We start from the raw sequence: 16,527 nt of genomic DNA, 5'->3' as shown, positions 1-16,527 counted from the left end.
TATATCATACATTACTAGAAATCAGAGAAAACACACTGGAGAGAAGCTCTAAAATGAGACCATTGTACCATTACTCTTAGAAACGAACAACACTTAAATCCTCACCACAATAATCATAGCATAGAGAAAGTTTTGAAATGTGAAAATTGACAATGTGACAATGCCTCCAAAATTTATTCACCAGTACTCAGCACCTGTGGATGCATACTGGTTAGAGAAAATACAAATGGAAAACAAATTGTAGCCACATGTTTCTTAAACACTGCTTATTTTTGGAGAATTCATTGTGCCCAGAAACCCTAAAAAGCTAAATAATATTTTCAAAATGTATTTAAATTTTAAATTCATTGAACATCTGAAAACTCATACTAGTAGTGAATATTGAACAGATTTTGTCCAAAATGTATGCCTTATATAACAATTAAACATTTATAATAAATGTGAGAGTATAGTAAAATTATCATCAATGTATACACCTTGATGTATGTGAGGATCAGTAAAATACAGAATTTATTTAATTTAGAGAACAAGTAGTCGTCTTTAAATTTTGCTTAAATTTATTAAGCATTATTAAGTTATTTTGTAGAAATATCTCATAAATATAATACATGCATAGTGAAGAAACCTCATCTTTGAAAAAATATAATTGTTTTCCTAAATCAAAAATTACTATTTTCACTTTTGAATACTGAGAAAAGAATTATATGAAATCTATTTTTGATATTTAACACTGAAGTGTAATATTTTAAACTTTAATATTTTTTTTTGTATTTTAGTGTAAGTTTAGGTATTTTTATACACTGAGCCACATTTCTTAGCCCTCTCACCACTTTTTCAAATTTTGAGACTGCCATGCTAACTTGCTTAAAACCACACTACGTTGCTGGGGCTGAATTTAAACTTCTGAAACAACTCAGCTTCCCAATATTCTTGGATTGCAAGCGTGGACCATCATACCAGGTTTATAGTGATTTTTTTTTACCTGTATTTACCTTATGTATGCAATATATCTTTACAACTGAATATTTGTTTATATGTTAACACTCATGCATTGCATCCTGTTAAATGACAGACATCATAGTGTTCCACTTGACTAAATGTTCTATGTAACAGTAAAACATACTGTTGAGTAAATAATACTCTAGCATCTGTTAATACTTTTACACATTTTAATCAAACTTAATGTGGAATACAATTTGCATAAGTGAGATCATAATTTTTTTTCCTGTTTGTATTTATAGTGAAATTAAGAGTTATAAGAAGGATATAGATATAGGAAAATAAGCCCTAAATTTTCATATCTTGATTTATAAATTTTAGAATTTTAACTTTTTAACATTTTAACATTTCCTAGTGATTTTAATAGACTGAATTTCCACAAACTTAAAGGTAGCTCTTACAGGAGAGAAGAGCTTTATCTTTCTGGTGTGCATAATGGCCTTCTAGACTTCATCCTCATTGGAGACATTTCATTTTTCTCTGAATGAGGACAATGATCAGTGTTTTCATGTACATTAGTAAGTTCTGACATCCTTGTTATTCTATAGATAGTGTTATTTCAGGGCAGGTATTAGAGAAATGAATGTGGAGTCAACGTTGATTGAGGCCTTATACTTATGACAAAATAGTCAATGAGCTATGTTTTATAGTCTCATTTTCTGATGACCAAGTAGTAAGAAGTAAACTGAGAAGTTTGTAAGTAAAGATTAAGTTTCTTAACAAAATGTTGCCTTTTCAGCTACAATAGAATAAAAGCTTCTTATACACACAATCCATACAAAAATCATATTGAATATTATTCATAGTTATTATTAACATTACATATAATTCATGAAGAACTGAGTTTACAGCAACATATGCCTAAGAACAAGATCTGGGGACATTGTACACTCTGCAATATAGACATTTATATGTATATTTATATCAATTTAATTATACATGAAACTACACTAACTGAGAAGAAAAATAAATTGGATCAATACACAACAATGCAGAAATAAAAACTTGTAAAGACTTAAGCAAGAGACCAATAGTGGATCACGTGTGGTTTCCAAATGCTAGGGGAAAAATGGACATATAATCAGTTAAAGGTAATTGAAGAAATATAAGTTATCCACTTTGAGCTACAACAGCATTTGAAAGAAAAAGAGTCACAAAGTAAGCAAAGATTATTCACTTCCATTTGTATGCTTTGTAATATTTTCCCAAGTTTTCTGTATATTTTATTGCACTCAAATTGGGAAACAATCCAGAAAGTTAAAAAAGGCAAGTAATGCTCCTCTGGTTTTAAAAGCAAGAAAAGGAATAGAGAGATTTATTGAGCTAGTTAGAGTTAAAAAAAAAAAAAAACGAGATTACCAGAATCTAAGTATAATATATTTCAGCCATCCCTGGCTGCACAGGGCACTTTTGCTTAACAAAGAATTTGTTCATGTATGTAAGCTTAAAGAACCATTGCTGATTTTAATCAGTCTTTTTCATTAATAACAGTGATGTACCTTTCAATAGTTTCCAGCCATAAAAATACACAATTTCAGAAATCTTCTGGTTCATCCTCCATATATTCTTCCACAATATTCACCAGGAGAAGATAATATAAACCTTTTGGCAGCCTTATCAAGGCATTCACTTCTATTGATTTTAAGGCCAAACATATACTGCATAGAAAAGTATGATACATGGAACAACATAATTTTACTTGGTAAAAATATATTTTTTTCATGAAAAATATATCCCAACTCCTTTGTCGTGGGATTACATTAAAAAAATATGAGGTAACTATACTGTGTATTATGACCTTAGGCTATGAGCCTTAAAATTACCTTATAATACAAGAGAATGTTCATGTTTATTTTTAAATATAATTTTTATATTTCAAATATTCAAATTCCACAGCAATCAGTGATACAAAAACATGAGAAAAACAGTTGCAGATTGCTGTCTCATCATGATATTTCAATGACTGCTGTAGATTGCCTGTGACTTCCACTTTTAAATTAAAAACATAAGAATTTTTCCATACAATATGGGTGGAGTGGAGGACAAAATCTCCTGCATTGTTTTTCTGGGCAAGCCATCATACTTGAAACAACTCAACCCCAAATCAAAATATGTTTACTCTACATTCCAATTATATCAGTTCTTAACTCATCTAGCATAAAACAAATCCACTCTTTTCTGGTTGAATATGTTGAGCTCAACGATATGGAACCTTGGAGCTAAAAGATGTATGACATAAATAATGAGGTCTTGTTTTGCATAAGGCAAATTGCACTTTTTGTATTTGACTTGTCCTTGTTCATTAATGTCTCTACATAATTTATTATATGTGTTTAAATCTTCATGTTTCCATGGTCTAATGACTTCTCTGCACCAACAATTCACTTGCTCATAAGCCAGTTGTTTTATTAATGGCATTGCTTGTTCTGTATACCCCAAGAAAACACATTGGGTTAGCATTAGCCCTCCCATGAGTCGATCCTAGGGCCAGGCACATTCATATAATTGCCTTCCAGCCAGCTTGCCATTGCACAGGTGAGGCTAAGTCTAGGGTAATGGAGTTACAGTGAAGACCAGTCTGACCGCAGAATAGTGATCACAATGGATTACTGTGAGAGTCCTCCAAACAGAGGACTTTTGTGCCTCTGCCTTTCTGTGGCATGATTCTAGAGTTCCCTCCTGAGGGAGGCCAGAGGCACAAACACTGTTCTCATGTTCAAGTTCACAGTCCAGACACTCAGATCCTGTGCCTTGGGAACCTACTCCCACTACAGAACTCATGGTGGAAAGAGGCTTTAAGAATGCTGTCAATGGGAAAATGTGGCAGCAGAAAGTCCCTGCTGAGGGCACATTAGGTAGCTAAGAAGCCAAGATGCATCTTTCGTAGCTCCATCAGTGTCTCACAGAGTGTAACAAAGCCTGGTGTCTGACTCCAGGTCAATTTCAGCTCTGCCCACAAGACTGGCTTCACTGTGAGGTGCTTTGAATAATGGTTGATTCAACAAGAAGTAAGAGCACAAGTCAAGATCCTTACTCATCTTTTGAGCAAGAGGTCATTGAACCCCAGTCTCCCTACTATGATCATTTCTTGCATTTTCTCAGAATGCAATTTTAAGGTAGTTTGGTTTAGCATTCAGAATGTAGACTTCTAGGTCAGGGGTGGTAAGACAAATCAAGTGTTCAGACACTTCAAGTGGTTTACCATTACATCATGGCATCTTACGGCAATCTTAGTGTGGACCTAGACATGTAGTGGTGGGTGTAGTCATGCTGAGACCAAGAACGTTACTTAAGAAACAGTGGTGTTCCCAGGGAATTCGAGTTTTTAGCCAAGCTGTACCTAAGAGATTATGTAAGCTTTGAGGCTTGTCATTGACACGTTGCAAGTTATATTCAGTGCTATAGGTGTATCTCGTCTTCCCTTCTATGTTTGATTTCCCTAGCTAATGGGGAACTTGCGGTGGACTGTTTTTATAACACAAGGACTTGTAGGTCACAGAGCACATCTGACTAGATGTATTGTCCCGTTGTCCATAAAAAGTTCTAGCAGCCATAGTGGGTGGCCTCTGAAGGCTCTCAGCTTCTAGAGGAGCTGTCAAGATGAAATCCCAGAGACACACTGGGACAATTCTCACTTACATAAGTGAGTACTTCCTGGGCAATGCTAATTGCTGCAGGCTCACCCATAAGGGAAGTTGAGGATGGGGTCTAGGGAGAACATTCAAGCCAGCATTGGGTTTAGTGCTTTTTGCTTTTGACGTTCTCTACATTGGAATAGCTGACCATTGATCATATGGGCATGTACACAGGTACAGGATTCTGCCTACATGGCCAGTGCTAGAAGCCAAGGAGTGTCCACAGGCTTCTGCCCAGGTTCACACCTGCCCTGAAGAAGCAGTCTGGGCCCTGCACGCAAGATTTGTGGAAACTTGAGTTTCCTAGTACCTGTTGGACAGTCCTGGCAGCAGAGTTTGCTCTCGCACTGGTCTCAGACGTTTGAGCCATGCTTCAAGTAGTTGTGTGTCTACTGTCCAGCCCCCTCCTGGTCTGCTCTCATCCCTTACCTGCCTGGGCCATGCAAGTGCTTGGGTTTAAGGTCCCAGCAACAGAGTTTGCTGTCAAATGCAACTTAGTGCAGACCTCCCTCCCCTGTGGAGCTAGATTTTTCCAATCAGCTGGAGACCAGAAGGAAATGCTATGAGTAGGACAGAAGTCATTCCAGATATGACATTTCAAGGACAAGCAGGTGACTGGGTGTTTTTGTCCCAGGTTTAAGACTTGGGGCATGTAGAAGTGCTCCTCCTGCCATCATGTTAGGCTATGAAGTCTCCCTGTTTAGAGGTCTCCCTTCAGAGTCTCATTCAACTTTTGTAATCCCTCAGCAAGTGGCTCCCCTTACAAGGGCACCACCTGTTTCCCAGCAAAAATGTTTATTTACCTTTAGGTAGCTTTTTATTGGGTACAAAGCTATAGTGAGAAGTTATATCCCAAGTTACAAGTGCTCTTTGAGAACCACCTTCAGCACTTGCAAATGGGAGTTCAGACCCCAGGAAAAGTTGGGGGTGTCAGTTTGCTTCCTTTACAAGGACAAACTGATGGTATTTCATGGAAGGATACTCAGCCTTTCAAAGTAAAGTCTCAGGTCAACTTAAGACTCAGACATGGGAAATGATTTTCAGGTCTTCAAATCTAGCTAGCACCTACTCAGTACTTGTCAATGGCCCATGCAGGATTCAGTGGAATGAGTGATTCAAGTCCCTAGTCCTTGCAGAACTTGGTCTGGTTACAGGCAGCCACATGTACAAGATTGTTAGGTGACAGAATAACCTGAATCTTCAAGTTAGATGGTCAGCCCAGAGTCACCAAAATAGGGGCCTTAAATTCGCACTTCCATCTACCCAGTGTTGCCCCCTCCACCCGTCCTTTGCTTCAACAAGCCTTCGAGTTTGAGCAGTACTTACATTAGTACCTTTGACTGTTGGAAGCCAGGTGAGGTTTGTAGTAACCTGAGATGGACCCAATGCCCTCTACCACAAGTTGTCCCTCGGGTGCAATGGTGACGTTTAAGCATTGTTGAGGCATGATTGTTTGAGGCACGATTGTCCAAACCTTTAAGATTTTACCACTAACCTAGAAGTCCAACCTCTTGCTAGTGCACTTTTTCCCCACAAGGCTCACAGCCCTGTAGACAGTGCCACTCACTCCAGCTCAGAAGTCCCTAGATACCAACCTCTGAGGAAAATGGAGGCTCAGGAACATTTGCAGATGCCCATTTGCTGGCCTGTATCTCAGATGAGGAGATTGAGAAATGTCTCTACAGGAGCACTAAGGCCCTGGTCAAAAGGAAGAGGCTATCTTTGTTCCAGAGATGGCCAGAGATGCCACTTAAGGAGGTTCTGTACTGCTTCCTTGGAGAACCAGGGCAAGGACTTAGGTCTTCCAGGTGCAGAGACTGCTACACACAGTATACCTTAGTGAGGTGGAGAACTTGGGTGTACCAGGTGCTCGAGGGAAGCCCACGTTGGGGCTCATTTCCCCTTCCATAAAAGGAAGCAACTGTCAACAATGGGTGTCAGGACATCCAAAGTCCCCAGGCCCTGGGGGAAGGCTAGCCAAAGACAGTCACCTGTACACAATTGTTAGACTGATAACTGACACTAGCCTAGCTATTCAGTTGAGAGGGAGAATTAAGTTTTCCATAGAGAGAAATTTCAAGCCCAAGACACCTAGTATTCACTTGGGTGGACAATGTCCACCTCCATTCTTTAGGATGGTGGAGGGTCAACCCAAGCTGCACATGGCCTACAAGATGTGCTTTTAGGAGCCACCATGTTGGTCCACTAAGCAGGGCCTTTGTGTTTTATGATCAAAAATAAAATGGTAACATCCTTACAATTTGCCAAGTTCCTTATTTCAATTGCTCCAGGGCTACATCCCCCTCCCTCCTGGGGCTGGGTGGAAGCGAACTTTCTGGTTAGGAAACTGTTCTGTTTCCTCTGCAGCTGGTTTTAGGCATAGAAGAGACTCAGGCTAGCCCATAGTCGGAGATGGGTTCACGGGTCAGGGAAAGCCCCCATTTATTGGCCCATCTGTTGTGCCCGCCATCTGTCCCCTTTAACTTGTGAGGGTTTATGGTTTTTTAAATCTCTTCCACATATGTGGTATATTCTACTCTGTGTTTTTTGTAGTCCATGTACTTTCATGTTCTGTTTGCCCAAGTTATGACCCAGGACACGTACATACTACAGTACTCCCTCTTGCTCCCCCTAACAAGCAAACAAGATTTTTCCCTCTAAACACCTAGTGGTGCCAGGATCCAAATCTGGCATCAACCCAGTGATGCTTGCTGGATCCAAGTGAAATCTGACCCGAGGTCTGCACACCTACCCCTAGAAGGCATCTCAGGGAAACTAAGGTCCACCACACACATTTCAGTAGGAAGACAGCAGGATGGTCTTAAACCCCAAAGGAATCTCATCTGAAGTACCAACTGGATGCCTTTTGTGTCTGATTGCCAGTTCTTGGGAATATGTTACAGCCAGACCCATCTTCCCCAGACCTCTATTTTACTATCTTGACTTTCTAGCTAGTGTTTTTAAGACTAGTTTTTAAGAATCAAGGTTTACTCCTTTAGGAGCATCTAGTGAACTTCTGAGGGGAAGCATACCTTAAGTCTTGACAGTGGGATGCCTTGCAGATCAAGGGCTTCCATGTCTAGCCAAGACTGCAGGTCAGAACCAGAGCCCACAACTCCCAAGTTCTGCCCGGGTCATACGCCTGCTTCAATTTTCTTCATAGGTCATGCCACTACCCAATGTTTTATTTGGGTCTTGAAAGCTTTCTGCAAGAAAAGGCATTCTCTGCCACATATTCAGCACCTAGGAATCTGATGCACAGGAATTTGCAGTAGAATGGTTTACTCAGGTGTTTCCAAGCATCAAGAAGTTTGAGATGCATTTGTTTTCCAGAACTTCAAGCCTTTCACAGCATGAAGGATTAGGAAGTTGGGTAGAGGTGGTTGATACCAGCACTGATTTGACCATTTTCCACCCCAGTCTTTGTAGTCCCAGATTGAGATGCAAACCAGGGCCCAAGCACATCTGAAACGTTGCTGTTGATATAGTTGCCCGAGCAGCAGTATCTAAAGAACTAGTCACTACCCCTGGCAGAACCTTCCAGGCCAAGGCCATTTGATGTCTCAGAAATGCCTACATTCACTTAAAGTCACTACCCATTGTGATATGGCAGCCAGAGAACAGTACAACCCAAGGGCTAAATGACATACATAAGCAGAGAAGGTTGAGGCTGAGGAGGAAGACTCCATTGAACTAAAGCCATTCACCCTCAAGGTGAAGAGGTTGACCCAGCTCAGATGCTCACCTAGCAGCCAACCACTGGCAGAGAAAAGAGGCTCATTCCTCATGAGGTTATACTGAGAGCCATAGTCAAGTAGGAATGACCCATGGAAATGTGACCCTGCTCAGGGATTAGGGTGGCTCCAGGTTTAGGGTGGATCCTGCAAGATTAGGGTGGCTCCAGGTTTAGCGTGGATCCTGCTGGGAATAGGGTGTATCCTGCTGCCTCAGGCACCTGCTCCTTGAGTTCCCGTGGAGTTCTCGTGGGGTTCTGAGGGTATATTGGTAGCAGAGCCCAGTGGAGGGAGTGTATTTTCCCAGAATGTGCATGTAGAGTGCTGGTGAGAGTTGGGGATTAAAGAGTTTCTGTTTGAATCTACAAGGCTTTTGTGGTGGCTTGGTTATTTTGTGCCCAGCCAGACTGTGGCATTTGGCGGCCCGTGCGGGGAATGTCTTAAGCTTAGAGCTAAGTGAAATTGCTCGCACCTGAGGGAAGGCGAGAGAATGGGTGACCATTTCAAAAAACAATGTGTTCTTGTTTTGATTTATTTTGATTTTATTTCAAGCTGCCTATACCTAGAACTTTCTCAGGCAAACTGGGCAAAATGATTGGCTCAAGGTTTGAAGTTTGTCGGCCCTGAGGAATAGAAAATTGATACAATGATTTTGTATTCCGTTTTTGTTTCATTCAGTTTCGTTTTTTTTTTTTTGTGTGTGTGTGTGTGTGTTATCTTATTGGGTTGCCTTATCTTTATAGTAGATTAGAAATTAGTAAAAAACAAACTGAAAGAGTGTTCAGTGAATTGTTAGAGGTTCAGACCATGGATAAAGACATTTTAGATCAAGCAAAAGAGAACGTCTCTCGAACTAGTCAGACAGAGGAAGAAAATTTAAAGGAAAAGGGGTTATTAGAAAAAAGGGTACAACAGGAGGCTGCTAGTAACTCCGTTCTATCATCGTAACTCCATGGGAACTCAAGGAGCAGGCGCCTGAGGCAGCAGGATACCCCCTATTCCCAGCAGGATCCACCGTAAACCTGGAGCCACCCTAATCCAGCGGGATCCACCCTAAACCTGGAGCCACACTAATCCCTGAGCAGGGTAACCTTTCCATGTGTCATTCCTACTTGGCTATGGCTCTCAGCATCTCCCCCCTTCTGATTAATTAAACAACAAGCAATGTGGCTTAGGCACCATGCCTGTTAGGTTGTCCAATTCAACATATGGTCCTTACCCATCATCGGATGAGCTGACCTCTAGGTGTCAGCCTCCTGTCTTAGGTTGGTACCACTGCAATTGGATCATAACCGTCACTGACTACCGGTCCAGCATACAGCCATACTTGTAGATAGGCCTATGCACCAGTGTGTGTGTGGGGGTGAGGTTCTTTGCTTCACCTCTGTTGGCCCCTAAATTTGGCCTTTGCACCAGTGGGGAGGTGAGGTTCTTTGCTTCACCTCTGTTGGCCCCCAAATTTTAGGCCATCACTAGCAGAAGGGAGGAGGATACAGAAATGCCATGACACCAAGCCAATTGACGGTTCTTTTGGAAAAATTGTATCACCGGTGACACCATCAGCAAAGATATGCCAGTACTACCACAATTCGCTGCACCAACAGATAGTTCACAATGCATACAAGTGATACATTGTCCAGGCAAGTTCTGCAAGCAGTTCAAAGCGGAGGAATCTATCAATGTGTCTGTTTCCTCCCAAAGTAAATCGACTCCTTGATTGAGCATTACTTGTTGAGTTATTATTCATTGATGCATCAGTTTTTACAGTTTACTGTGATAGCTATCATAGAAGCTGTAGTTTGGTTTTATCTTTGTCATCACCGGCACTGGGATGAAGATGGGAATTCTGGCAATGATGCTAAAATGAAATTATGTAACATTCCAACAGGTACTAAGAAAACAATTTTCTGAACAATTTACATTATCCTGAACAGAATTATTAAACATAATGAAAAGGAAAGGTGAAAGTAAAGAAACAGATATGTTAGCCTCCTTTAAAAACAATCCTTAACAGCTGTTTACCTAATTTAAATTAAACCATTAAAATCACGTGAATAAAAAAATTCGGATCCATTTTTTCATGAGCGCTCCTCATATATGATATATGGACATATGCACACACAGACATATAACACAAAACACAAGAGTGCACTCAAACGTACAACACATAAGACAATACTAAAGGCCTTGTAGCTTTATATAGGTGAAATCTCCATTGCAATGTTTAAAAACTCCACAGTCAAAAAATAAAACTGATCAGAAAAACATTAACCTAGGTCTGTATGAGCTCAAAAAATAAAATATAACTTTATGATGTGGGAAAAGGCAATAATAAAATAGATATTGAAAAAAAGCATCCTGGTTAATCACAGTCGCAGATGTAAGAATAGCCAAGCTGGAGCTCTGGATATAAGCTGTTATGGATTTGAGTCAAATCATCTTCTTTTTGGTCTGTAGAAATTGTTTGGTTAGTCTCTCTGGAATCCAAATCAGTTGCTGTTCTCCCTGTGGAAACACACAAACAGAACCCCGACTCCAGACAATCACTGGGTCAGGACCTTTCCATTGCCCTGTTAGAATATCTTTCCAAAGTACCTTAGGCTTATGTACATTTTTTTGGACACATGTGCCTTTCCGGAGCACTAAGCCCTGATGAATCCAAATGTTAAAAGTTTAGAGTAAAAAGATTTATTTTAAGTTTATCTTTGGGGGATATATACCCCTTTCCAATTCCCTCTTTTTGCTTTAATATGTATGTGTTAATAGTTTGATGAGCTCTTTCAACTATGCCTTGTCCCTGTGGATTGTATGGGATTCCTATTATAAGAGTAATGCCAAATGATGAGCAAAATTGTTTAAAAGAGGTAGAGGTATAGCCAGGAACATTTTCTGTTTTTAACTGTTTCGGAACACCCACAGTGGCAAAATTTTGTAAGCAATGAGCTATAACATCTTTAGTTTTTTCTCCAGCATGAAGGGAGCCCATCAAAAATCCGGAAGAAGTATCAACTGTAACATGCAAATATTTTAATTTTCCAAATTCTGGCAAGTGTGTGATGTCCATCTGCCAAATATGGTTAGGTATCAATCCTCTAGAATTGACTCCAAGATTAACTTGTGGTAAAAAGGTCACACAATTTTGACATTGTTTTATTATATGTCTGGCTTGTTCTTTTGTTATTTTAAAGCACTTTTGTAAAGTATTAGCATTGACATGGAACCTTTTATAAAAATTTGTAGCTTCTTCTAGTGTAGAAAAAATATATATGTCATGTGTAGTTTTATCTGATAAATCATTCCCCAAACTAAGGGCTCCAGGCAATCCTGTATGTGCCCTGATATGTCCTATAAAGAATGGATCTTTTCTGTCCCAGATTAGACTTTGTATAGTGGAAAACAAAGAGCAAACTGTAGAGGAATGAGAAATCCTACCAGCATCTTCAAGGGATACTATAGGATTAACTATATACTGACTATTAGAAAACAAATTAAATACAAAAACTTTAAACATCACAAAAGCTTGTAATACTGCATTAAGCTCTACCTTTTGAGCTGATTGTTTGGGTACTAAAAATGTAAACGTTTGATCAGGGGTAACTACTGCTGCTGTACCATTATTTGACCCATCAGTGAATATATTTGGAGCATTCATGATAGGGGTTTTTCTTGTCATTTTTGGAAAAATTACAGGATGCTTAGACCAAAAAGAAAACAAAGGATTAGATGGTAAGTGATTATCAAATGAAACATTATATTTACAAATGATTATTGCCCAAGTATTTATCTCATTAGCTAACTCATCAGTTTGATCCATAGTATATGAAGTAATATTTTTATACAGAAAAATTCCAAACACTCCCTTCACTGCTTTTATTCCTTTGAGTATTAGTTGTTCTATAGCCTCAGGATACCTAGTAAGAATAGTGTTGGGAGAATACGATAAATGTATCCACAATAATGGACCTACTTGCCCAAATACTCCTGTAGGAATATTTTTTGTTGGTAGTACAATAAATAATAAAGGCAAAGTTATATCAATTCTATCCAAATGCATATTTTCCATATATGTTTCAATGATTTTTAATGCCTTTCTTGCTTTAGGAGTTAACATGCAGGGTGAATTTGGATCTGATGGACCTTTTAGGATATCAAATAAAGGTCCCAACTCTCCTGTTGGTATGCCTAGATAAGGTCTTATCCAATTTATATCTCCCAATAACTTTTGAAAGTCGTTAAGTGATTTGAGTTGATCTATTCGTATTTGAATTTTTGGTGAACGGACCATGGTTGAGGATAATAGAACTCCTAAATAATTACTTGGAAAATTTAATTGTACTTTATCTATTGCGATCTCTAGATTATAATTTTTTAATAAGTTTGTAAGTGTGGCTTAACATTCCAGGATGTGTTTTTATCTTTATGTGCTAATAATACATAATCCATATAGTGAAATATTTGTAGTTCAGGATTTTGATTTATAAGTGGCTGGATTGCTTTGTTAACATAGATTTGACACATAGTTGGACTGTTAACTATCCCTTGAGGGAGTACTTTCCATTCATATCTCTGATCAGGACCTTCATGATTTACTGCAGGGATAGTAAATGCAAAACGTGGACTATCCTCAGAATGAATTGGAATTGGAAAAACAATCTTTAATATCTATAGCTAAAACATACCAGGTTTTTGGCAAAGCAGACTATTGAGGAATCCCTGATTGAACAGGTCCCATAATAACCATCGCATTATGAATGGCTCTTAAATCTTGCAATAATCTCCATTTACCAGATTTCTTTTTGATGACAAAAATGGGAGTATTATGGGGAGATACAGAAGGTTGTATATGTCCCTCCGCTAATTGTTGTTTGACCAGGTCATGGGCTCATTGTATCTTTTCTTTACTCAGGGGCCACTGAGATACCCATACTGGTCTTTCTGATTTCCAAGTAATTATGATTGTCTCAGTGGCCCCTTATGAAAACCCAATCCATGTCTATTTATTCCTTGATCTATTTGAATTGGTGCTGCTGTACCTTGTTATTGTTCTCCTAATCTTTTTTTTCTTTCCTAAAACCTTGTCTAGCCCTAGTAGTGGGCACATTAAGATTAATGTTATTTGTTAACATCAAACCCAATTGATCTAGGACATCTGGTCCCCATAAATTTATAGGAAGATTATCCAATACATGTGGCTGTATAGTTCCTTCACATCCTTCAGGAACCTTCCAATCTAATACCATTGCACTTCTATGGGGATTAGTCGCCACTCCTAGGCCTCAAAGCGTTTGATTGGCTTGTTGTAGTGGCCAGTGTTTTGGCCATTCTTGACGAGATATGATGCTAAGGTCAGCACCTGTGTCCAGTAGCCCATAAAATTCATGTCCTTGAATATTTTGTTATAGCGTTGGGTGAGCATCTAAATTTAAAGACAGCATAGCCCAATCTACACCTGTGGAGCCTAATCTCCTGGAACCTCTTTCTACAATAAGACTGGAAAATTTATCATGCAGGATGGGTATTATTAATAACTGCTATTTCATCTCCTGGTGAAATTACTGATATACCTCTTGGAGAACTAGCTATAATTTTTATTTCACCTACATAATCGGGATCAATTACCCCAAAACTTATCATAAGTCCTTTTAGTGTAGAAGAACTGTGTCCCAATAATAAGCCTACTGTTCCTTCGGGAAGAGGTCCTTTTACTCTTGTGGGAATGATTTGAACTCCCATCTCTGGAGTTAGTACTGCTCTGGCAGAGGCACAGATGTCCAACCCTGCACTCCCTCTGGTTTGTCTGATGAGGCATTTAGTGGACAATGTGTCCTGGGCACTACCCTGGTGTTCCTGGGTTCCTCCACTGCCCCGTATATTTGTGGTTGTGGGCCCTGGAGCATTGCCCCCCCCAGTCTGTTTTTTGGCAATGGAGCCTGATGCCTTTCTCCATGATATTGTGGGTAAATACCTGGTCCTTGTCCATTTTTTGATAAGGGAGTACCTTCTATGGTGGTTTGAGAACGTCATTCATTAGCCCAATGTCTCCCTCTCCTGCATCGTGGGCAAATACCCGGTATTCTATTCCTTTGATACCTAGTTTTGTTAAACCCTTTTCCTATGGGGCAATTCCTTTAAAAATGTCCTGTTTGTTTACAGTTGTAGCATGTTTTTTGCCTGGCATCTAAAGCTTGTTGTACTGTAGCTGCCAAGACTTGCCCTTGTTCATTAATCTCTCTACATAATTTAATATATGTGTTTCAATCTTCATGTTTCCTCTCTGCAGCAACGATTTGCTTGGTCATAAGCCAGTTGTTTTATTAATGTCATTGCTTGTTCTGTATCCCCAAAAATGCTGGCAGCAGTTTGAATAGGCCTATCTACAAATTCAGTGTAAGGTTCATTAGCTCTGTATTACCTTAGATAGCTGACCTTGTAAATCTCCATGTCCTTGTAAAGTCTTCCATGCCCTAACTGCGTCTGCAGCAATTTGTGCATATATAGCAGGATCATATTCAATTTGTTGCCGTTGACCCTTGTAAGGTCCTTTTCCTAACAACATATCTAGATTTCATGAGGGTAACCAGCTGCTGCATTTTGCCTAGCCGTCTCTGTGCAAAATTCCTCATTGGCAACCTTCCATAACAAATATTGTCCTCTATTTAGCACAGATTTACACATGCTAGCCCAATCTGCTGGCGTCACATCCAAGTTGGTAATGGATTCGACCATGCTTACCGTGAAGAGTGCTTGGGGACCATAGGTTGTTACAGCCTCCTTTAACTGCTTCACTTTTTTGAAATCTAAAGCATGGTGAATTCACTGCCCTCCTGTCTGCTCAAGTATGGGGCATGCTAATTTTTGATGTCCTGTCTCAGGATCCAATTTATCAAGTATGGGGTTGAGGGCCACTCAGCTGTCTCCATAGGTGGAGCCATTGGTTGAATTACACCCTCTGGTGATAAAACGGAGTTAGTAGCAGTCTCCTGTTGTAGCTTTTTTCCTAATAGCCCCTTTTTCTTTAAATTTTCTTTCTCTGTCTGACTATCTCGAGAGACCTTCTCTTTTGCTTGATCTAAAATATCTTTCTCCATGGTCTGAACCTCTAATAATTGACTTAACACTCTTTCGTTTTGTTTTTTACTAATTTCTAATCTACTATAAAGATAATGCAACCCCATAAGATAACACAAAACAAAACTGAAACTGAATGAAACAAAAACGAAATAAAAAATCGTTGTATCAATTTTCTTTTCCTCAGGGCCGACAAACTTCAATCCTTGAGCCAACCATTTTTCCCAGTTTTCCTGAGAAAATTCTAGCGATAGGCTTCTTGAAACAAAAACAAAATAAATTAAAACAAAAACACATTGTTTTCTGAAATGGTCACCCATTTTCTCACCTTTCCTCAGGGGAGAGCAATTTCACTTACCTCTAAGCTTCAGACTTTCCCCACACAGGCCACCAAATGCCGCAGTCTGGCTGGGCACAAAATAACCGAGCCACCACACACCTTGTAGATTCAAACAGCAACTCTTTATTCTTGAACTGTCACAGGCACTCTACAAACACATTCTGGGAAAATCCACACACTCCACTGGGCTCTGCACACCAAATACTCTCTGAATCCTGCGAGAACTCAACGGGAACTCAAGAAGCGGGCACCTGAGGCAGCAGGATACGCCCTATTCCCAGCAGGATCCACCCTAAACCTGGAACCACCCTATTCCCTGCTGGATCCACCCTAAACCTGGATTCACCCTGGTCCTTGAGCAGGGTCACCTTTCTCAAACATTCATGCAATGTCACTGCAAATGACCTGGGTCCAAGGCAAGCCCATTTCCACAATGGAGAGTCCTCCCTCTAAGCAACATTGGGTAGGCTGACAAGGAAATTGCCATGTGTCATTCCTACTTGGCTATGGCTCTCAGCACTCCAGAGGTTAACAGGTGGTCTTTCTGCTGCTGTTGCTGTTCAGAGAAGTGGCTACTCTACACTGTTCTCACAATGCAGACCTCCACCATAAGCCAGAGGTGAGTGACACTTTGAGGCTTCTGCTCAGTCTCATGTTGGGAAGGACTTTTTGAGCATAGTAGAAGTCACAAACTTTTATTATTATCAGGATAATAGGAATTATGACCTTCTATAATTTCCTATTTAGGATA

The 16,527-nt window shown here is 39.7% G+C and overlaps 1 protein-coding gene across 1 annotated transcript in view; it reads left to right on the top strand.

The window, feature by feature from the left end:
* Positions 1-781, top strand: part of LOC308640044 (uncharacterized protein) — a gene marked incomplete at both ends in the record, with an annotated part of 70,517 nt that extends 69,736 nt beyond the window's left edge. The window contains one exon of the mRNA XM_081312108.1: positions 777-781. Coding sequence (XP_081168234.1) covers positions 777-781 — 5 coding nt within the window. The remainder of the gene's footprint in view (positions 1-776) is intronic.
* Between the last annotated feature and the right edge of the window lie 15,746 nt (positions 782-16,527).

Source organism: Spermophilus citellus (assembly GCF_964194105.1).
Source record: "Spermophilus citellus genome assembly, contig: SCAFFOLD_74, whole genome shotgun sequence".
NCBI classification, from domain to species: domain Eukaryota; kingdom Metazoa; phylum Chordata; class Mammalia; order Rodentia; family Sciuridae; genus Spermophilus; species Spermophilus citellus.
The sequence above is the reverse complement of the archived record's forward strand: the minus strand, read 5'-3'. Positions and strand labels throughout refer to the sequence as shown.